The sequence below is a fragment of the Amphibalanus amphitrite genome, unplaced genomic scaffold (assembly GCF_019059575.1).
Source record: "Amphibalanus amphitrite isolate SeventyFive unplaced genomic scaffold, NRLGWU_Aamphi_draft 000085F_arrow, whole genome shotgun sequence".
In the NCBI taxonomy this organism is placed as follows: Eukaryota; Metazoa; Arthropoda; class Thecostraca; order Balanomorpha; family Balanidae; genus Amphibalanus; species Amphibalanus amphitrite.
This window is the reverse complement of record NW_024881581.1, coordinates 93,976-115,977: the sequence shown is the minus strand read 5'-3', so window position 1 is coordinate 115,977 and position 22,002 is coordinate 93,976. Positions and strand designations below refer to the sequence as shown.

General features: G+C 47.4%; 1 protein-coding gene across 2 annotated transcripts; it reads left to right on the top strand.

Annotated features, from left to right (window-relative positions):
- The first annotated feature begins 9,416 nt into the window (after window positions 1-9,416).
- LOC122379840 (serine/threonine-protein kinase ULK3-like) lies at window positions 9,417-21,107 on the top strand. 2 transcript variants are annotated; one of them, XM_043362382.1, is made up of 11 exons: window positions 9,417-9,544; window positions 11,323-11,655; window positions 11,861-12,075; window positions 12,447-12,578; window positions 12,776-12,873; window positions 15,398-15,551; window positions 16,158-16,265; window positions 16,649-16,822; window positions 18,504-18,685; window positions 19,178-19,289; window positions 20,477-21,107. In XM_043362382.1, the coding sequence occupies exons 2-11, from the start codon at window positions 11,390-11,392 to the stop codon at window positions 20,494-20,496; spliced, it is 1,461 nt and encodes a 486-aa protein (XP_043218317.1). In that variant the 5' UTR covers window positions 9,417-9,544; window positions 11,323-11,389; the 3' UTR covers window positions 20,497-21,107. The 2 variants fall into 2 exon arrangements, with proteins under 2 accessions (XP_043218317.1, XP_043218316.1); XM_043362381.1 differs by lacking the exon at window positions 20,477-21,107 and adding an exon at window positions 19,660-19,760 and having other exon boundaries at window positions 9,426-9,544.
- The last annotated feature ends 895 nt before the right edge of the window (window positions 21,108-22,002 follow it).

The following is a 22,002-nucleotide window of genomic DNA, read 5'->3' as shown; positions in this document are numbered from 1 at the left end:
AAATTTATAGGTACCTAAATCAGTTGACCCCAAAATGGCAAGCTGATTCCATTCCTGATTTATCTTCAATTGGAAGATTTGTCTAAATGCCACATGCATAATTAAGCTATGGGGCATTTATACAACATATAGATACTTACCGCATTGATTGGTCTTGCATATGAATTTTCTTCATCCAATGCATTCATCCATGCATTTGAAGAGCGTTGTGATATTGTTTATCATTGTCAATCACAAGTAATATAAATAATACACAACACTTGACAAGCCAAAAATTAACCTTATTTCAGTTCTTCAATACCTATTCGATTACTTGCCATTCACCCAATCTTCCACCAGCCGCTCGTCACTGCACAAAGCGTGATCCAACGCGATCGAAAAATGGCGATCGCTTCCTGTGGACGCTAGAACGTGGTACCGCGGGCGTGGTCTTGATGAAAGCCATTGTACTGATCAAACCACAACCCCTTCTTCTTAAACCCGATGCTAGTTCGTGCAAAACCTTCAAAGGGTTTATCTTTCGCGCGCTTTGTGTGACGTAATATCACGTGACTAGGGAGAACGAAGAAGAACCGGTGTTGGTCGAGTTGAAGCCCCCTGGGGCCGCTAAGACTGCACGCGAAGAAGCAGCACGTGTCTTCGGTCTATGTGAAACACTGTGTGTGTTCTTCATAAGCCAGACGTTCTGCTTCGCCTCTAAGCCAGTTTACCCTAATACCCAAAAAACCTAAGTGTGGAATATTTTAAGATGCTTTTGCATTACGTTCTTTCAACTTGTTTTCAGTGAAATTATTTGGAAACTCGGCTTGCAAAATTTGACTCCGGCCCTCGTGGTCCGCACTCGGGCCTCCGTCAATTTTGCAAACCTCGTTTCCAAATAATTTCGTCGGCCCGAGGCCTCTTGCACCAAAATCCTCTTGCACCAATGCTTGAATTATTTTGCATCGTATACCCAGTCCAAGTCTGAAATGTAACAATTTGCGTGCAGAATTTAGCAAGCACATGTAGGACTATGTAGTGGGCTATTGCAAACAATTTTACCGCCGTTAGATTAGCTTATTCTGAGACCGGTTTTTCGATTTTACCTAGCTAGGTAGTTTGGTGCAAGAGGCCTCCGGTCAGTAATATATATTCAGCGTCTTACCTACATGTAGCGGAGGGGCGTATAGAAACCCTCAGCCATTCGGCCCTTGATAAAAATAGCCAGAGCTTCGCTGAAAAATAAAAAAGAGCGAGCTGCTCGTGACGAGAGAAATCCGATGATTTGAGGGTCCTGGTCATCGCTGACGAGAGAAAGCCAATTATTTTTATGTCCTGGTCAATGCTGAGATCCTAGGTTACTGGTTGACCTCCCAGATCAGGTTAATAACTCAAAAGCACGGAAAATTGGGTCCCGCTAGAATTTCTACAAGTGAAGTTTGCTGGGACTTGGCTTGTTTCTGACTCCGAATTTGCATTTGCTTTGATCAAAGATGATGTATCAAAGCATTTGGGGTAGGACGGGTCACGCCAGATCACCCATTAGGCGTTCTGCTGGCTATCCATAGAATGTTAACCAGCACTTACAGCCTTGCAACATATTGCATAGGCACTGTAACTGATACCTAAGTATGCCTAGTTTTCAAATGCTAAAATGAGTGCTAAATATCAAACCAACACTTCCTAAAAAACCACAGTAAAAAGGTGTAAATTTAACCCTCGCCCGTATTGGTCTTTTTTCCAGCCGCGGACGTATAAGGGGGGGGGGGCCCGTTGGACCCCCCCCCTTGCCGTTTCGCCCCTGATCGAGCTAGAGCTTCGCGGAAAAAACGAGCGTGTTGCCCGTGACGAGAGGAAGCCGATGATACCTAATTTTAAGGTCTTAGGTCATTGGTTGACCTTGCAGGTCAGGTCAATGACCCAAAAGTCGGGAAAATCGGGACCTGTTAGAACGTCGTAAAGTGTGGCTGCTATGGGGTTTTTCGGGGCGCTGATCACAAATATCATGTTAGTTTTGATCACAGATGATGTCTTTATGCATTTAGCCCAGGTCGGGTCAGGTCAGGTCAGGTCAGGTCAACCAGTAGGGGTCCTGCCGGGTATTCTTAGTAGGTGTTAACCGCCTCTGACAGCTTCGTAACATGTTACGAAGGCACCAAAACTACTTCGTAAATGTTCATATGGTTGCTAAATTCGAATTCAGCTCCAAAAACTGGCCTAAAAACATGTAAAACTCGAAAAAAGTGAACCGAGGTCACCAAAGGTTAATGACCTGACCTGACCTTCAGGTGACCTTGACACCCACCCTAATGCATGAGGGCAACATCATATCACATGTTTGAACGCTTGAAACCACGAAAAGACTGCAAACGCGCGGCCAATGCGAGCCGACATACGCCGAATCGCGATTCCGGCCAAACATGGTCGCAAAAACTAGGTCACAGGTCAAAGGTCATTTGAGTCAGGGTCACGAAAATTTCAGGGTAGGTGTAAAATTGATTAACGCGAGGGTGCTGAAAGTTTCGTCGCAATCGGCCGCTTTTTACGCGATTTATTTGCGAAAAACCATGGGGGGGGGGGTCCGTTCGACCCCCCTATACGGGCGAGGGTTAAGGAAGTTAACCGAAATCATTTCAAGTAAATGACCTTAACCTGAGTTTCACGTGACCTTGGCACCCACAACAATCAATGAGACAAACATTAGATAGTATATTTCACATGTTGTCACGTTGCTAATCACGAAACGACTATGGAAACACACAGAAGATGTGCGCTCTCTTTCAATTGCTATTCTGGCCTGACATGATCTTGAGAAAATAATCACAGGTTAAAGGTAATTTGGTTCAGAGATTTAAAATTCTCAGACAAGATGGAAAAATGATAAGGGCTATTTAATTTTCCGGGAAGTTGTAAAATTGATTAACTCCAGGGCACCAAAGAATCGTCGCAATCCTTCGCTTTGCCGCGATTTATTGGTGAAAAACAGGGGGCGCGGTCTACTTACCTCTACTTAGGTATGTGTGGTGAGGGCTAATATTCATTTTATCTGTGTTGATGAATATGCAACAATTTCTACGTGAACTGAGACCAGTCCATAAGAGTATGTTTTTCTCACGGACAATGACAAAATAAAAACAATGCGAATAAAACCAAACGTTTCGGACAACAACGTGCCTTCGTCAGTGGAGAAAAATAAGTGTATAGGTTTAACATCGATGAGAACTATATGCGGCACCGTCTCGGTCTGGCCAGCCGGGTTGCCGATAGAATACACAAATGTTTATAAGCTTCCGTGATGTGCTTAAAAGACTGCTGAAAATATATCTTTAAAAAAATAAAGATAACTACTTCATCGATTTCAGCGAAAGAAAACATGTATGCCTAATTACTTATTTCTTGCCACTGACGGAGGCACTTTTTTGTACGAAAAGTCTGGTTTTATTCGTATTGTTATTGTATTGTCATTCCCTGTGAGAAAAAAAGGATAACTCTTCAGTTAGTAACCATAACAGCGAAACGGCTCAATGTAACACAATTCACTGTGTATACGAAACCTATAATTGTCCCTAAAAATAATCCTATTTACAACTTTTAAAAAGATACAGCCTATATAGCTTAGGCATACAATTTTTTCTGCATTAAGATAATATTCATTTATCTCCACAGAATATGGTAAATTAGTGCTGCTGAAGTTCGCTTTCGAAGCGTCTCCTCCAAGCATTCCACAGCTCTCGTGCCATTTTGGATCACGGAACATGGCTGGGCGCAGGACAGGCCGTCTGCGAGCTTGGACGGACCACGTGACCACCTCCTCCCCTCCCCCTCACTCCCGTCCCCTTCCCCAGCAGGGCGTCCGATCTAACCGCGCCCCAGGCAGTCGGCTCGGTCCGACCCTCCCCTGGTCGAGCCACGGCCGCCTGAGTTTGTGCCGAGTGCAAAACTGGAGCAGTAACTAGCGCCGGAACTAGTAGTCAGCACGACCATCGTCAGATGGCAGGAGTAAATGGAATAAGCGGTTCCAGGTTTCAGAAGGAATGGGGCAGGAAAAAGCGCTGAAAACAATGTTTTGCTGATATAGCCATAAAAAGTTCATTGAATTAGGAGAGCAGCACATCAGTTTAAAGCCCTTCAGATGGTGGTTTTAATAAGCACACAATCATTTTCCAATTCGCCTCCAACGATGTCACAGGCAAAGAATACGCTGAAATACTAGTGTGTACAGAAGCAACTGCGGGTCCCTGTACATTTCCTACCAGCCCATAGGGTTTACATGTTAAATGGCCTGTTTTCGGCGAGCAATATCTCGGTCAATCTTTGAAGGAATCAATGGTTCTTGGTCTCGAATGATAGATCGATGAATTTTCTTTCGACAACTCCTCTACCATTTTTCACGAAACCCAGCCGATCTTCTACGGCGTACAGGGTAAAGATTTATCTGCACGCCAGCACCCGCGATCCGCCTCTCCGATCGCCGGCGCGCGGTCCGCGGTAGCGCAGTCGGTAGCGTATCGGGCTACGGATCCGAGGGTCGTGAGTTCGAATCCTGGAAGCGCCGCGTGATTTTGGCTAGAATTGAATGATGTAGATTTTTGAATGTTTGCATAATCAATTATTAATAGCTAATTGAATGTATCTGCCCACTTATCGGCCCCTAAAGCCTGTTATTTAAGGAATTAAAGAAATGAATGTCACGTACGCGGCATATGTTCCAAAAACGGCATATGTTCAAAAAATCATATAAAATCACAGAATAGACATTATACAGACATGCCGTAAACGCCATTCGACTGCCAATACCATGAACAATCAAATGGCTATCTTCGATTATTGATTATCGTTCCGCATTTTCCAAAATATTGAACTGAATCTTGGCAATTTCTCGTGACTAGGTACTTCACGACCATAAAATGAATGTCACCATCGTGTTCTACACCCCAAATTACCCATAAAACATGTGTCACAGACTGCGAATATCAGTTTTTATTTTATTTTCGGGGATATGTGCCTGCCCGGTTGACCTGACCTTGACCCTGACCTATGCTTGACTGGACTGACCCCTGCATGGAGCCGACACTATTGTAGGCCTTTATGGTGGATTGTGCTCCGTTTTGACAGAGTTTTTGACGAGAGGCGCCCATTGCAAAGTCCTGAAGTCCGTGCTACTGAAAGCCCGATTTCAGATGTTTGACCTGACCTTGACCTGACCTGTGACCTCAAAATTCAACTTTAAAGTACCTACTCATCTGAAGCGTCTCGCCGCGTTCTTTCGTTTGCCGCCTCGTACGTTTCGCTGCGCCTATTGGTCCTCGAGTTATCGGCTGGGGGCGTTTAACGCCCCCCCCCCCCCCCCAGCAAACGGTGGGTGGCGAAATACCCCAGCAACTGCCGGGGTTTGCAAACGGACGCCATAACAAATATGGCGTCCGTTTCGCAAGGCGACAGCCGAACATCTCTTCCGTGGCCGGTCAGACGGGCCTAGCGCCGGGTTTGCGCGTCGATAAGGGTCGTTTCCTTTTTTCTGTGGCTTACCTTGATCCATCATGACACTTAGTTGTGTGATTGCGACTTGTTGCCGACTGTGAGAGACGCATATTAACCCTCGCCCGCACATGCCATTTTCCCATCCTAGAACGCACATGGGGGGGGGTGGTTGCCACCCCCCCCCCCGCGCCATTTCGTTCCTGTTGGAGATAGAGCTTAGCAGTAAAGACCAAAAAGATTCTTTGGGAAGAAACGAATCCAATGATACCCAGTTTTACCTTCTCAGGTCAGTCATTGACCTTCCAGGTCAGGTCAAACTAAAAAATGTTGCTGTTTTGGGTCACCGTTGGATATAAAGTGTGCTGCTTATCAAATACCGATGACGATGCTGTTTTCTGGTGCCAAGCCAGCTAGAACCTCTTTGTCACACTACCCGACCAGAATTTTGCTGCTGAGGTCATTTCAGGTCAAGTTAGGTCAAGGTCAATTATATGTGTTTGTATGTCTGTGTGTGTCTGTGTGTATACTGATGTGTGCACCGATTGTTTTTGGGTCCATCCCAGTAAACATGCCGACGTCGGCCCGACGTCGGCCGACGTCGGGGTGACGTCGGCAACTCGGCATCGCCATGCCGACGTCGGCCCGACGTCGGTCCAACCTCGGCACGACGTCGGCTGGATGTCGGATATGCCCGCATGTTCCGACGTCCAGCCGAGGTCCGGCCGACGTCGGGCCGACGTCGGACCGAGATCAATCGCTGAGGTCCAGCCGACGTCGGGGCGACGTCGGACCGACATCGGCCGCTGTTTTGACCGTTAAAATAATATAAAATACATGTTTCATGTTTCATAAAGAACTTCTGTATTCAAAATATCCTCAGGAAACTCAAATCTTCCTCCACGCCGCAACCCCCTGATCCGGACTGGACGGGAAACTTTATCCCATTTGGGATTGCCCGTAAGCCGAGCTCGCCCGTAGCCGGGTGCGGTCAGTGCTTGGGGGCTGCTCGGCCTATCCTTTGGTCAGGCTCAGCCCCGGCAACTCACCAGGGCCGGGCCCAGTTCATATAGAAAGGCCAGTCGGCAAGTGTCACTTTGCCAAAGTGCCACTTATCAAAGGGACACTTTGGGAAACGTTGGTGCAGGTGTGTAAGAGTGGCTATATGAATCCATTGTGGGGTCGCCCTTCCCAATAAGTGTCACGTAACAGCAATGGGACCAGGGACTTTATATGAACTGGACCCAGGGTGCTCGCCAAGAAGATCAATGTCTCCATCCTATGATCCTTCCGGCTCTGAAATGGTCTTGTCGGACCGAAAGAGCATAACCCAACAAAACAAACCATATTCGTTAGCTGGCCCCGTGGTGTAGTGGTTAGCGCACTAGCCTCGCGTTCGAATAACACGGGGTTCGAATCCCATGCCGGCTGATGCTTTTGGCGTGTTGTCCCAGTAAACATGCCGACGTCGGCGAGTGGGGGGCTCGAATCCCGTCGCCGGTTGATATTTTTGGCGCATTGTCCCAATAAACATGCCGACGTCGGCCCCGTCGGTCCAACGACAAACGATCTCGTCAACCTCGGCAAACGATCTCGGCCCGACGTCGGCTCGACGTCGGCTGGACGTCGGAACATGCGGGCATATCCGACGTCCAGCCGATGTCGGGCCGAGGTTGAACCGACGTTGGGCCGACGTCGGGCCGAGCCTCGGCCCGACGTCGGGCCGACGTCGGCATGTTTACTGGGATATTACATGAAATCATGATCTGAGAAGCTTTTACCAAAAATGCAGTAAAAAAAACTTCAAAAAAGTAAATTCAGCTTGCCTAAAACGCAATTATCTTAGGTGACCTAGGTTGACCTTGACCCTGACCTTGACCCCTGTACATCGTCAAACAACATGTTCAATGATAGGTAGGAGGTAAGACTGGCAAAAAAAGCCGAAATCAGGGTGTCAAAAGCTCATAAGGCCCATGGCAAACGCAAGATGTTGAGAATTGGCCATTTGGGTCATGACATGACCTGAAAAACAAGGTCATATCTCCGAAACCAAAAATCACAGAAACTTGAAATTTTCAGTGGACATCAAGAAAGGATAGAGGAGCAGCTATACGAAAAATCAGCCTTCTAGCTCTAAAAATGTTGAGTGCAGAGCAGAAAGACTACCTGGGGGGGTGGCAACCACCCCCCCCCCATGTGCGGGCAAGGGTTAATATTTGAGAATATTTTTTCGTTACATATTGTTCTTTTGGCATTCAGCTTTCACTGGAAAACGAAAAAAACATGCCTATGATTTTAAGAATGTCCTAGACAGCTCGTTGTATCACGTTTTTACAAAAACGCAATTTTTAAAAAAGGCCATCGAACGATTTCGGTAATAACACATTTTTGGAATCAGCTCACCGTCTGCTTTCGAATGGTATATTTCGGATATTTCGTTTCTTTTTTGGATGAAATGACTTTACGACGAACCGTGCCATGCCTATGCAAGTTTACTTTACTCCTCATATTATGCCTCATATTACCCAGTAAACATGCCGACGTCGGCCCGACGTCGGCCGACGTCGGGGTGACGTCGGCAACTCGGCATCGGCATGCCGACGTCGGCCCGACGTCGGTCCAACCTCGGCACGACGTCGGCTGGATGTCGGATATGCCCGCATGTTCCGACGTCCAGCCGAGGTCCAGCCGACGTCGGGCCGACGTCGGACCGAGATCAATTGCTGTGGTCCAGTCGACGTCGGGCCGACGTCGGGGCGACGTCGGACCGACATCGGCCGCTATTTTGACCGTTAAAATAATATAAAATACATGTTTCATGTTTCATAAAGAGCTTATGTATTCAAAATATCCTCAGGAAACTCAAATCTTCCTCCACGCCGCAACCCCTGATCCGGACTGGACGGGAAACTTTATCCCATTTGGGATTGCCCGTAAGCCGAGCTCGCCCGTAGCCGGGTGCAGTGAGTGCTTGGGGGCTGCTCGGCCTATCCTTTGGTCAGGCTCACCGCTCAGCCCCGGCAACTCACCAGGGCCGGGCCCAGTTCATATAGAAAGGCCAGTCGGCAAGTGTCACTTTGCCAAAGTGCCACTTATCAAAGGGACACTTTGGGAAACGTTGGTGCAGGTGTGTAAGAGTGGCTATATGAATCCATTGTGGGGTCGCCCTTTCCAATAAGTGTCACGTAACAGCAATGGGACTCTTTATGAACTGGACCCAGGGTGCTCGCCAAGACCAATGTCTCCATCCTATGATCCTTCCGGCTCTGAAATGGTCTTGTCAGACCGAAAGGGCATAACCAACAAAACAAACCATATTTGTTACCTGGCTGCGTGGTGTAGTGGTTAGCGCACTAACCTCGCGTCCGAATGATACGGTGTTCGAATCCCGTCTCCGGCTGATGCTTTTGGCGTGTTGTCCCAGTAAACATGCCGACGTCGGCGACTGGGGGGCTCGAATCCCGCCGCCGGTTGATATTTTTGGCGCGTTGTCCCAATAAACATGCCGACGTCGGCCCCGTCGGTCCAACGACAAACAATCTCGTCAACCTCGGCAAACGATCTCGGCCCGACGTCGGCTCGACGTCGGCTGGACTTCGGGTGGACGTCGGAACATGCGGGCATATCCGACGTCCAGCCGATGTCGGGCCGAGGTTGAACCGACGTTGGGCCGACGTCGTCATGTTTACTGGGTATGCCTCATGCAAGACAATTTGGTGAAGAAAAAAAAATAGCACAAAGAGACAGACACCTGAAACTCACTGCAGTTTGACAAGAATCAACAAATAAGAAAGTGGCGCAGCAAGTTCCTTATTTCTGTTCATTAGCATGAAAATCACGCCAGAGGAAAGATCGTGAATACTTGATGAATACGATGATTTGTCGATAGCACTACTTCAGATGACAGACAAAAGCTCATGAATACTGCCTTTTAATGAATAGTAACTTTTCTTTAGAAAACCCTTGCATGAACAAATGCATGGACCTGAAAAGCCTGAAAAGTGTTTTTATATATCTTTTGGTAGAGGCATATAAAAAACCTAAGGTCAAGAAACTTTGATTTGCGATTATCGAGCGAAGCAAACTGGTAAGCATAGTAAGGAGTTGAAACTGGAAGGTTTTGTAATAAATTAGTATGATGCTGCAGCTCATGGGTAGAACTTGGTAGAACGTCAAGTATTAACTTGCATCAGGATTAGATAGGGCAATAAATATATGTTAAACTTGTAGCCTTGTCTCAAATCCATCACAATATTCAATTGACTTGATTATTGCTGTTAGTTACCTACTAGATAGGTAGGTAAGCAGTAATCCATTATTCTTACAAGTTACATGAGCCTGAGCCTGCATTCTGACTAGGCCCACGGGAAAGATGTATTGCTAAACAGGTGTTTTGACAACTCCACAGGTACATTTGGTCAAACATCTATGTTTCCTCAGTCTGACTCTGAGGAGAGGTTTGATAATGCATTTGTTATAGTTCATTTTTCTAACTTCGACCCTCACTGTAAACGTCTCTTTGAACAAAGCACAATAATTGCTAGCTGAATTACTGAGAAAGTGTTCAGCGCACATTGATTTCACAGACGATCAACTCTTATCAAAACTCTTATCATATCACAACTCTTATCACAACTCTCCTATTTTCCAAGACTCTCAGCTCGTATTTACCTATATTTACAACACATGTATATAAGATTTAACTGCAGTTATAATTGAAATAATTATTACATTGCATGGCATTTTTTATAACGGTACACCATTGGTGTTCAACTCTAATTGATATTTCTAATACGCTGTGTGCTAGCTAGTTTTCTCAGTAATTCAGCTAGTAATTCTTGTGCTGTGTTAAAAAAGATGTTTACAGTGAGCATCGAACTTAAAAAAACGAACTATAATAAAAGCTGCACAACATGAGTTGGCGTGTCCTAGTTAATTGTGGTTGCAACACTTATGTTGTGGACTGTAAGTAATTTTAACCTTGCTAAAAAATTACCTGTTTATAGTACAGTAATGCCAATATGCATAGGCATCATAGAGTATATGTAGTAATACCAATTTATATTAGAGGTAGTACCTAGTTTGCCTACCACATGGCGAAAGGTGTTTGCTGTAAAGCAAACAAAGTTGATATAAGGCTCAGTTGAAACTTGAAAGTGCTTGTTACCTACAATGTTAGATTATCTAGCATTGGGCCGTTTAGGTACCAAGAGAGGTTCTGCACTATTTATCAAATCTGCAGGCAAACCAAAGCATGGAGGAAACAGCCTTAGGTAGATGTATTGGCTCTTTGCTGTCCCTTAGTCCCCATTCCTTTATTTTCATGTTTTATGTCTGGGAAAGGATTTCAACACTGTTCTTCTGGAACCATGCATGAACATAAATGCTTAACTCTGAAATAGGTGCTGAAAATGTCACATTTGACACTGATCATGAGGATGTTTCAATTAATTAGGAGTGGTGGCTAAGCCAATGGACTTGGTGTGCCAAAATAGGAAACATGATGATAAATTATCTTGATGTAGTAAATTCCAGGTCATGTGACATGCATCTACACATGCAACTTGGCAATTTAAATGACAATCCAGCTCAATAAACCATTCTGCTGCCCCTTATCATCTTTCACCAAGCTGCCTCTCTATTTGTGTATTTTTTCTTTTGCTGACATTATTAATTAATCAGGCTCTGATTTAACCAGACTGATGTTCCCTAATCTTTAGTTTAAAGAGTCACTTACGCATAGCTATTAGCTATTTGTATCTTCCTACATAATGCATGGCTTTATGTAGGAAGATGCAGTGCATACAGTACAGTGCATTTGGATTTCTTTTGTCATAAAAAGTTCACACTGTTCTCTGTCAATAGCAGAGTCACCAAACCAGCAGAGTGGTCCAGAAGTGAGCTCAGCCGGACACTGGCTAGCAGCAGCGGTATGCCCGGCCCGGGTCAGCCGCCGGCCGCGGCGCCGGCCCCCAGTCTGCCGGGCTACCAGCTCATGGAGCGGCTCGGCTCCGGCACGTATGCTGACGTGTACCGGTGCGTGTGCGGCGCCGACCGCCGCCAGCTGGCGCTCAAGTGCGTGCATCGCTCGCGTCTGAACCGCCGCGCCACCGACAACATCGTCTCGGAGATCAGCCTGCTGAAGCGGCTGCAGCACCCGAATGTGGTGGCGCTGCACGACTTCGGCTGCGATAAACAGTGAGTGTAACACCCTGGAGACGTGTGGGCACGAACTTTAGAGAGAGGAACGTCTGATTGTGCATGCTCGCCAAAAACATCGGTTTCACGTCCTCGCATTCGTCTAGCCTCGACAAACCAATGCACGCACTGTACACCCTTGTGTTATCATTTCATCGTGTTCCTCACTCATGGCCCAAAAGTAAAATCACTTCCCTCTCCACAGCTATGTGTATATCGTCATGGAGTTGTGCTCGGGCGGAGACCTATCCCAGCTGATCCGGTCACGCCGCCGACTGCCAGAGAGTATGGTGCGTCAGTTTCTGCGTCAGCTCGGTCTGGCCATGCAGTACCTGCACTCTCACAGCATCTCCCACATGGACCTGAAGCCGCAGAACCTGCTGCTCACCTCCGACTCGCCTCCGACACTCAAAGTGGCCGGTCAGTGCACGGAGCGGAGGTGATGGCTGGCCGTAGCTATGTGGTGGTGGAGGGTGTTTGCTGGATTAGCTGGGTGCGATGATGTAAACAATGGTGGAGGTCATGTGAAGTCTATTTTATCTTAATTTCTGCTAATGCTCACGCTTCGAATCAGCGACTTCCCTTCTTCGAATGCATCTGGTGACTGGTTATCGTATGTCAGTCTAATTGTCAGATAGCCAATTTTAATATACATTTTAGGGCGAAGGAGGTGCCTTTTCACATTCATGCTTTCGAACGAGCAATCTTCTTAAATTTTCCGCGTGTTATCCATGCTCTGGATGCCTAAGATTTCGTGTTGTAGCGACTGACCGGTTCGCCGCCTGCGGTAGATTTCGGTTTTGCCGACTATCTGATGCCCGACGCGGAGACTGAGGGCGGTCTGCGCGGCAGTCCGCTGTACATGGCACCGGAGATTGTCACCAAGGGCGTGTACAGCGCCAGCGCCGACCTCTGGTCCATCGGTGAGTGCGGCAGCGCCGGCAGCGGTGACAATAATCGTCTGTGTAACTGTCAAATTTAGTAACGGTAAGGAGTGATCATGTAATTGTCGAGATGCGGGAACCCAGAGAGGTGGAGTATTATGTTGGACTGACAGAAGTGGAAACTTCGGTGTTATGTTCACAGAAACAAATAATGTCATGCATGGTTCTATTTTCAGGTGTTATACTCTACGAATGTTTGTTTGGAAGAGCTCCCTATTCTTCGTCAACCATTGAAGAACTTCTGAAGAAAATCAAAGAGGATAAACCCGTCGAGGTAGGCATCGACCAATTTCGTTACCAGTCGTGTTATATCGACACCTTTTTTTTAAACCCCACATTTGTTCTCCCGTGAAGTTCAGACAAGTTGTTTAGAAACCTTCAAAAAAGGTACAGTCACTCGATTTTTATCAAGTTTGTCTGTCTTGGCAGATCAAGCAATGCCAGAGCAGGCTTACGAACACACAAATTTGATCAGGATCGGACGATTGGACACTTCTAAAAAGAGATCTTTCGTGCTTCCCGGAAATTCACCGGAGAACAGATGTGGGGTTTAAAAAAAAGGTGTCGATATGGCAAAATGCTTCACTTAACTCTCGCATGTGTAGGGGGGGTCGGATGGACCCCCGAAATTCGCGAATAACTCGCGTAAAAAGCGGCCGATCGCGACGAAACTTTCAGTACCCTCGCATTGGTCAATTTTACACCTACCCTGAAAATTTCATGACCCTGACCCAAAGGACCTTTGACCTGTGACCTCTTTTCCGAGACCATGTTTGGCCGGAATCGCGATTCGGCGTATGTCGGCTCGCATTAGCCGCGCGTTTGCAAGCTTTTCGTGGTTTCAAACGTTCAAACATGTGATTTGATGTTGCTCCCATGCATTAGGGTGGGTGTCAAGGTCACATGAAGGTCAGGTCAGGTCATTGACCTTTGGTAACCTCGGTTCACTTTTTCGAGTTTTACATGTTTTTAGGCTAGTTTTTTAGCTGAATTCGAATTTAGCAACCATTTGAACATTTACGAAGTAGTTCTGGTGCCTTCGTAACATGTTACGAAGCTGTCAGAGGCGGTTGACGCGTACTACGAATACCCGTCACGACGCCTACTGGTTGACCTGACCTGACCTGACCCGACCTGGTCTAAATGCTTAAAGATATCATCTGTGATCAAAATTAACACGATATTCGTGATCAGCGTCCCGAAAAAAACCCTTAGCAGCCACACTTTACGACTTTCTAACAGGTCCCGATTTTCCCGACCTTGGGTCATTGACCTGACCTGGAAGGTCAACCAATGACCTAGGACCTTAAACTTGGGTATCATCGACTTCCTCTCGTCACGGGCAACACGCCCGTTTTTTCCGCGAAGCTCTAGCTCAATCAGGGGCCAAACGGCAGGGGGTCCAACCGACACCCCCCCCCCCCCATACACATTAGAAGCTGGCAAACGCCGTAGGGGAGAGTGGGGTAATTTGGCCGGTGGTGTAAATTGGCCGCCCCCACCTGTACGATGTCTAATAAAAGTGAGTGAAATAACTCTAGTCTCTATTCATTTGTCATGGGTAGAAATAACTGGAGGACAAATGTCAAAACTTTGCCCCGCGTAGTTTTATTCAAAATCAATAAAACGTTAATTTCATCAGAAAATGGTAACTTTTACTTCTGTTTACAAAGTTGTATAACATGTAGTGTTTGGGCTAAAAACGAATTCAGACATTATAGCGCCATTCTTGGGGGTGTTCAGCGGTTCCAAGAGCAATTTTATCTAATTCCGTATAGCCGTGATGACTTTATAGACAAAAATTTTCAGAATGGCAATATGGGGTAATTTGGCCGGGACTAGCGGGGCAACTTGGCCGGTGCGCTCATGGTCACTATGCTGGGACAGCCGAGTTTTCATGGTCAATTGTACCATAAATGACATGATTCATGACCAACTTTGACTACTTCGATGCCTTACTTTCGATTGGTCAACTGTAAGAGCATGTGACGTCATCAAAGGCTACCAAACGTTTTTTGCTAATAAATCCTTACATAAAAATGGTACAGCCGCACAAGTGGTCTCATTCTGTTCAGCTCGCCAAGGCGCATCGAATGATATGCATGATGACCTTGAACTCACGTAACCTTGAGGTCAAGCGATCTGATGCAACGTGACCCGAGGTCAACCTTTGACCTTGACTTCTCAAGGTCAACACATATATCTTTCGATGCGGACTGACGAGAGAATTACGATGGTACTCGAAGTTTTGGCCTAGCTTCATTACTTCAAAAGTTATTCGTAAAAACTGTGATCGCATCTAGAGCCGCTAATTTGGCTATTTTAACCCCTGTGACCGCTGAGTCAACCTCCAAAATGCGGCAAATGCGTCATAGGACACCGTCATTGCTGAATCTGAAGCTGACTCGCAATATAACAGAAAATCCCGACCGCAAACTAACACCGGCCAAATTACCCCACACCCCCGGCCAAATAACCCTGCTAGTGGGGCAATTTGGCCGCCTTGCAGACCTTTGTAAAACGTCACAATTTCAATATAAGTAATTACTCTATAATTTCAAGTTCACTGTCCAGTAAAGTAAAATGAATGCGACACCTGCCAGCGTTGAGAAAATGCAGAAATATGTCGTCAATTTTAAGTTATATCGTTTTCTAAAAAAAAAGCGGCCAAATTACCCCACTCTCCCCTACACATGCGAGGGTTAACGTGCATTTTAGCATACCTATTGGCTATTGATGATTTCGTTTCCGTGTTTCGTCCCCGCCGCATTATTTCACCTTTTGTCTGCTTTCGTCAGCTGCCGCCGGGCGTGTCGATATCGTTCGACTGCCGGGACCTGGTGACGCGCCTGCTGCAGCGCTCCCCGCAGGACCGAATCACGTTCGAGGACTTCTTCAACCACCCCTTCTTGGACCTGGAGCACGCTCCTTGCGCCGAGTCGCTGGCAAAGGGTAGGTGAATAGTGGTGACTTGGAAGACTGCTTAAGTGTGCTTTCAGCCCAACATTTTAGTTTTTCACATCATTTTTTTTTTTTGTCTTGAGAAGATTATGTACGGTTTAGTTGCTATGATGGGAACAGTACCTACCTACATAGGTACTGTGTTTCAAAACTCATTTGGAAAATAATAATTAAGTGCAAAGAATGGAAAAAAATAAGGGATTCTGGGTACTTAAGCTGACCTTTTCCGGTGCCCTGAGGCTCAGATCAAGATCATGGAGCATTATCACTATTACTAACATCGTGGTATCGCGCTCTACGCCAATATGTTGTCCCATCATACTGCCGCCTCACCGCCCACCGCTTTGTCTCTTCTCTCTTTCCCCTCTGGCCCGTCCCTGTGTGTGACCATTGAACGCTATCCACCAGGTGCGCGGGTGTTGGAGCGCGCCGTGAAGCGGGACGACGGTCTACCCCTCCCCTTCCCTCCAGCCTGTCTGTGTGACCATTGAGCGCTGTCCACCAGGTGCGCGGGTGCTGGAACGCGCCGTGGAGCGGGACGACGATCTACCCCTTCCCTCCGGCCTGTCTGTGTGACCATTGAACGCTGTCCACCAGGTGCGCGGGTGCTGGAGCGCGCCGTGGAGCGGGACGAGGCCGAGGACTGGGAGGCCGCCATCCGACTCTACTCGGACGGTGTGGAACACCTGTTCGCCGCCATGCAATGTATGTACTGTGTACGGCAGCGAGTGGTCACATGCAACATGCTGGAGTGATGGAGGTTTTGTCATAAGATGTGAATGTGACTGCTAGGTATAAGTTTGAAGTGAGTACTGACTACTGAGTAGCTTCAGGTTAAAATAGATCAGTGTGTACCAATGGCCACTAGCCTTTGATCGTCTTTTTTTCAGATGGCTCTCCTGCTTGACTTTGAGCTCATTTAAACATTCTTTTCGTGTTGCATTTTTTCCTCCATACAAAATGACGTTAGTTCGGGTCGTTAACCGGAGCCTAATCACTTTCATTGCCAGTATATCCATTGCGTCCTTGAGCCGTTGCACATATCGATCTGAGTCCCTCACGTGACGCCCCGCCGGCGACCGCCGCAGTTGAGAAGAGCGAGCAGTGCCGCATTGCGCTGCGCCGCCGACTGACCGACTACATCCGCCGGGCGGAGGTGCTCCGGGCCCGGCTGAGGTCAGCGGCGCCCGCCGGCACCGCGGTCACCGTGCGGGACTCGGGCGACCCCACCTGCTCGTCGGACGCCGAGGCAGCGCCTCTGGGTGAGAGGAAGACATCTGTTTATTTTTTCACTGACCCTGTTCGTTAACCCGCGCCCCGTAGGGCTACCGGCGGACCCTACCACCCGTAGGGGGGGGGGGGCCGTTTCGGCCCCCCCCCCTAAGATCTCGGAAAGTTACCGGCCGATTTTCAAAATTCAAACGGCGTTCGATAGCCCCACCCGGGAACTACCTTGTGACCAAATTTCATTGACCTAGGTCAAACCGATGACGTCACAGGTCAGGTCAAATATCAGATTTTCACCGTTCACAGGCATTTCAAGAAATGTGTTGTGAAATCGAGTAAATTGGTAATTCATTGAAAACCATCGATGGTACATTGTTCGTAAAACACATACTTTGCTATCTGAGGTCACTGATACCAGGTCAGGTCACAGCGAGGTCAGGTCACCGGGGGTCACAATATGAAAGTGTCGTGTGATACATGTTTTATGGTCCATTTTACATGACAAATGCGATTATGTGGGTTAGGCAGCCTTTGGGGCCAGCCTAGGTCACGTTTTGGTGAAGGTCAGGTCAAGGTCAGGTCAAATTAGGTCAAATTTCAAAGTTGATATTTTTGCATAAAATGGGTATTGATTCGATGCAGCTCGTCACGGGGAGTCTAATGGTGGTCTTTGTTTTGCTCTACGAGGTCTAGAATTGCCAAAAATTGAGTTTGAAAATTTGACGTCATCATTTTTGAACAGTTTTTTCGCTATAACTTGGCCAAAAAACGAGGTATCGATCTGAAATTTGGTATGTAGATAGAAGACGGTAGGTACTATCACATATATTCCGGTTTTTTTGAAACTCAAAAAACTTTTTGGATTTTTTGGCTAATATATCCAAAAAAATGCTTTTTTGATTTTTGGGGGTCAAAACTCAAAAATTTCAAAAATCCGAGATAGCAGTTTTGTAGCCCTGTCAATTCTACACCTTTTATGTTTGGATCATTTTTCTGTATCTTCAAAGCTGTAGGCTTGACAGGTCTTCTCGCGAAGGTCTTTTTTCGGTCGAAAATCACAGAACATGACGTCACTCTGACGTCATTTGTGGCCAACTTATCATAGCCTCTAGAAAAATTTTTGGTCACAATGTGTAAAATTGATGCCCGGAGGGGTCCTGAAAGTTTGGTGGCGATATCTCCAGCCGTTTAGGAGATATCGACCGAAAAGGACAGGGGGGGGCCGTTTCGGCCCCCCCCCCCTACGGGGCGCGGGTTAATTATGTTGTGCTATTCGTGAATAGCCGCCAAGAACGGTTCGCGGTATGTTGGGCTCCAATTCTGATTTTGTACATGGACAAGGATAGTCATTCTGGACGCTGCCGCTGCTTTTCGGGCTTGGATGCCTGCAGTAGTAAAGTTGTACGAGTCTAAGTGAGTTAGTGAGTTAGTGACCTTAAGTGAGTTCCTTGTTAAATGAGTTGGCAGCTGTTACGAGGCAGTTGTGTTTGTTGCTGCTGTGTGCGTTTGTGATAAATGGGAAACATCACAGTGGAGGGTATAAACTTTTACAACTTGTGTACAGACTTCCTCCAGAAGGAGTACGTAATCAAATGCAAACGAAACGGAAACTCTGTCTGAATGCGCCTGTTTATCCGTTGATAGCACAGACGGGCCCCGCCGAGCTGCTTCCTGTCGCCGGGTTGGCGTCTGACAGCTTCTCGTAACCCCCGCCAGAGGCGCTGGCGGCGCGGCGCGAGTCTGTTCGCTCGGCTCTGGAGCTGGTCCGCTCGGCGGTCTGGTACGAGCGCGAGGCGCGCTGGGACATCGCGCTCGACAAGTACCGGCTGGCCATTCAGGAGATGATGACCCCGGCCGAACAGGCTTGTCTGCATGAGCGACGCGTGCTCGTGGCGACCGTACGTACCCGGGGGAGCCGTGGGAGGTAGGTCCGCCGCTGGGCGAACGGTGGCTAGGTGATAGAACGGTGTCGGCTGATGTCTGCTTGTGTCAAGCTGATTATTGACTGGCTTCTGGATACCTGAATAGGCAGTGAGTTGCTGTCTCAATGATCGGCGGTTTCGGTTAGCCTGGCTCACTACCGACTGTCAATGCGTCCGTGTTACTGTGACTCTTTCTTTCTTTGCGTCCCATCCAGTTTTACAGTCGTGCATATTTAAGTACCTGTCAGCGTGTCTATATGACCAAACTGAAGCCGATGTATGGCCTTTTTAAAAACGACACGGCCTGGATGTGATGTCATCCTCAGCAAGAAGCAGTGAATTATGTGGAGAAAAACACATATTTTCGAACCTCATTTCTGGGGCAATTTGATCCATCCGTCTGTCGGCCTTTCGTTTAACCCTCGTTCTCTCTGTTTGACCGTCTGACTCTGACTCCTCCACCCCCAGATGAACCGGTGGCTGAGTCGGGCCGAGTCGATCCAGTCTGTCCGCGAGCTGCAGTCGGAGCTGGCGAACCCCGATGGTGGCGGACCCAGCGCGCCTGATGGGCACAAAAACAGTACGTGCCCCGCCGCCGGCCGGCCCTCGCTCATCTAGGTGGGCACGGCTCACTAATAACTGTGATGGTAGACGACTAGTGTGGCATGCCGGGCAATTTAGGATAGACGTCATTTGTTAGATGATCTCAGGTTGAAGAGGAGCGTGTATTATGGGAGGAAAAGGGCTAATAATTTTGGCTTATGAGCAATGGTTGTAGTTTTCAGATCTGAATTGTTCTGCATTTTTAAATAGACCAAGTCTAAGTCGTGGACAGCGACTAGCACATTTATTTCTTACATTAGTGCCAGCAATATTTCCAATTTCCCTTTCCTTTTTCCTTACCTAACTTCACTCAAACCAATGCGACCATCGAGTTATGTATTTACCAGGTCCCACCGATGCCAGCGATGCCCATTCTGGAGGTGATCGCCGCTCGCCAGCCTCCCGTCTCAAACGACTGCGTCCCAGTCAGTAGTCTGCACCTGTGACAGCCACTGTCCCTGCTGGTGCCGCCGCACAGTGCCCGTTTTGATCACTTTACACGTGCTGACACTGCACCGAGGGTGTTCGTTTCTTCACTTCGCCTGCCTATTTGCTGCCGGAATGATGGTCAAATGCCGTGACGTCACACCAGCTCTCCGAGCCAGTAATCACATTCAGCAGTCATCTACTGTGAAGCTTGTGATAGCATCGCTGGTCGGTGGTGCAATCGACCTTTCCTAATCACTCCCAATCCCTGGTTGATTCAGAGAGTGTTAGCGGCAGTAGATAGCAGATCAGCAGGACGACCAGCACATTGCGCAACCGTCTGAGTGTGATCACAGGGTTACTGATTATCGCGCTGTCAGAGGGGTGCTTATTTGCTTTAGGCGGCACACCGGTGCATTGCCAGAGGCACACACTACACACGTTTGCTGTATACGCACTGCACAGTCGGGCACAGAGTACTGAGATGCCGTCAACGTCACTGCCTTGCGATGAGCTTTGCTGTCAAATGATTGGTAGGATGCTAAAGACTGGCTACTGGCTAGTGACTATGCTACTTATTTACGCCTACGTCAATTTGACAAACTGAGGAAGTCCCTCGGGCTTCGAAATCATTGTCATATATTTAAACACTAAGCTTTATGTTTGATTCTTTTCTGGCATCGAATCATTTGTGTCCTTGCTATACCTAAAATGACTGTTTTTTTTTTCTTTTTTCAGAAACCTGTACGCTGCAGTAATATTGAAAGCAAACGTGCCTGTCGACTTCGCCTCCATTTTGGTGCTATATGCGTGGTGCGCACAGCGCACAGTCATCACTGGGGACGTATGTTCGCGTCCCCTACTGTGCACCAATGTCCGGTGGAGCTTTCGCACGGCGTGAGCTGCTATTTGGCTGTTACTTTAGCGGTGAGTTGATGCATTCAATAGAATCAGAAGTGTTATAATGAAAGATCAACTTGCTTTCAGTCATCGGTGCTAATTTTCAATTGCAACTCCATCGTTCATTTTCGCACACCTGAAAGCGAGGAGCAGGGACTTCAATTTGCTACTTTCAGCCATGTCATTCATGCAACTGGCGAACAGTGTATCACGTTATCAGGGCTTTATCACATAGAGCCTTGCAAGGGTACACAGTCAGAGTTTGTAGTGGTCCTATACAAATCGACGCATCATGTTGAAACCTTTGTGTATTGTTATCGTGTACGTTAATTTGTTACCACGATGCATCGAGTGTACTGGTACACGTATTTTCTGGTTGCGTCTCGCTAACGTATGCCACTGGTGCAATGTTTTCGTGATCATATTTACCGAATCGCTGCACAATAAATGCAGGCACTGTCTTTCGTTATGCGCTGTTTCAATCCAGTTGACCATAATGCGATATAAAGTGTTTATTTTTCCCTTAATTAGCTATAAGGAATCAATATTATGTTTTATAGTTTAACTTTACACGCTATCGTGTCTACATAGTCAGGGCAAGAATAAGCACGATTAACTTTTAAAATTTACTCAGCGACCCGGTATCGCCTGCATTTAGTTACAGCTTAGCTTCCCGTCACAGGAGGGAGAGGCTAGGCAACGAGCTCCGCTGCTTAGACCGCAATCGCATTAGTGCTCGATGTTTACTGAGAGGCGGACGTGGAAGCGTGGAAAGGCGGGGCGGGAGCGCACAGAACCTGGACATCCCACGTCTGCAGTTTACCGGCTATGCGGATTCTTTGGAACCGTTGAAACGAGAGGCGTCGCTGACCGCTGTTGCAACGTTGGCAAGATTATCCAGCTGTTGTTATAATATCTTGGGACGTCGGTGAAAGGCGAACAACATTAGGTACTCGTGGTGCATGTCATTACTCGATTCAAAACATTAGTGTCTAGATTGCCGTCGATGAGACTGCCACTCACTCATCCGCTTCCTTCGGAGCTCGGCTACTTCTCCTAAATCATCCTGCCCTCCTGGGTGAGACGCGTCCACAGCCAAGCCCGACGCCGAAGCAGGCATGATAGCCAAGACGGTCGGAAGTCAGGTTGGGGCAATGCCTAGTGTAAGTGCCGAACCGATTGCGCTAAACATATATCTGAGTATGTAGTCGATCTGAGCAAGCTTTATAATAGCTGTTGTATCAAGCAGGGTTCTGCGTTCAGTGTTATTGCACCCTTTGACGGATAGGGACCTATGCTTTCCGAGTACTGCAAGGTTTTGTGAGGTACGCAATGATAGAGTGGGATGAAATGTACATATTCTT

Coding starts and splice junctions, on each gene's coding strand:
- LOC122379840 (XM_043362381.1), top strand. CDS start 11,390: ATGCCCGGCCCGGGTCAGCCGCCGGCCGCGGCGCCGGCCCCCAGTCTG. Junction 12,076..12,446: donor TCCGACACTCAAAGTGGCCG/GTCAGTGCACGG, acceptor CGCCTGCGGTAG/ATTTCGGTTTTGCCGACTAT. Junction 15,552..16,157: donor CGCCGAGTCGCTGGCAAAGG/GTAGGTGAATAG, acceptor GCTGTCCACCAG/GTGCGCGGGTGCTGGAGCGC.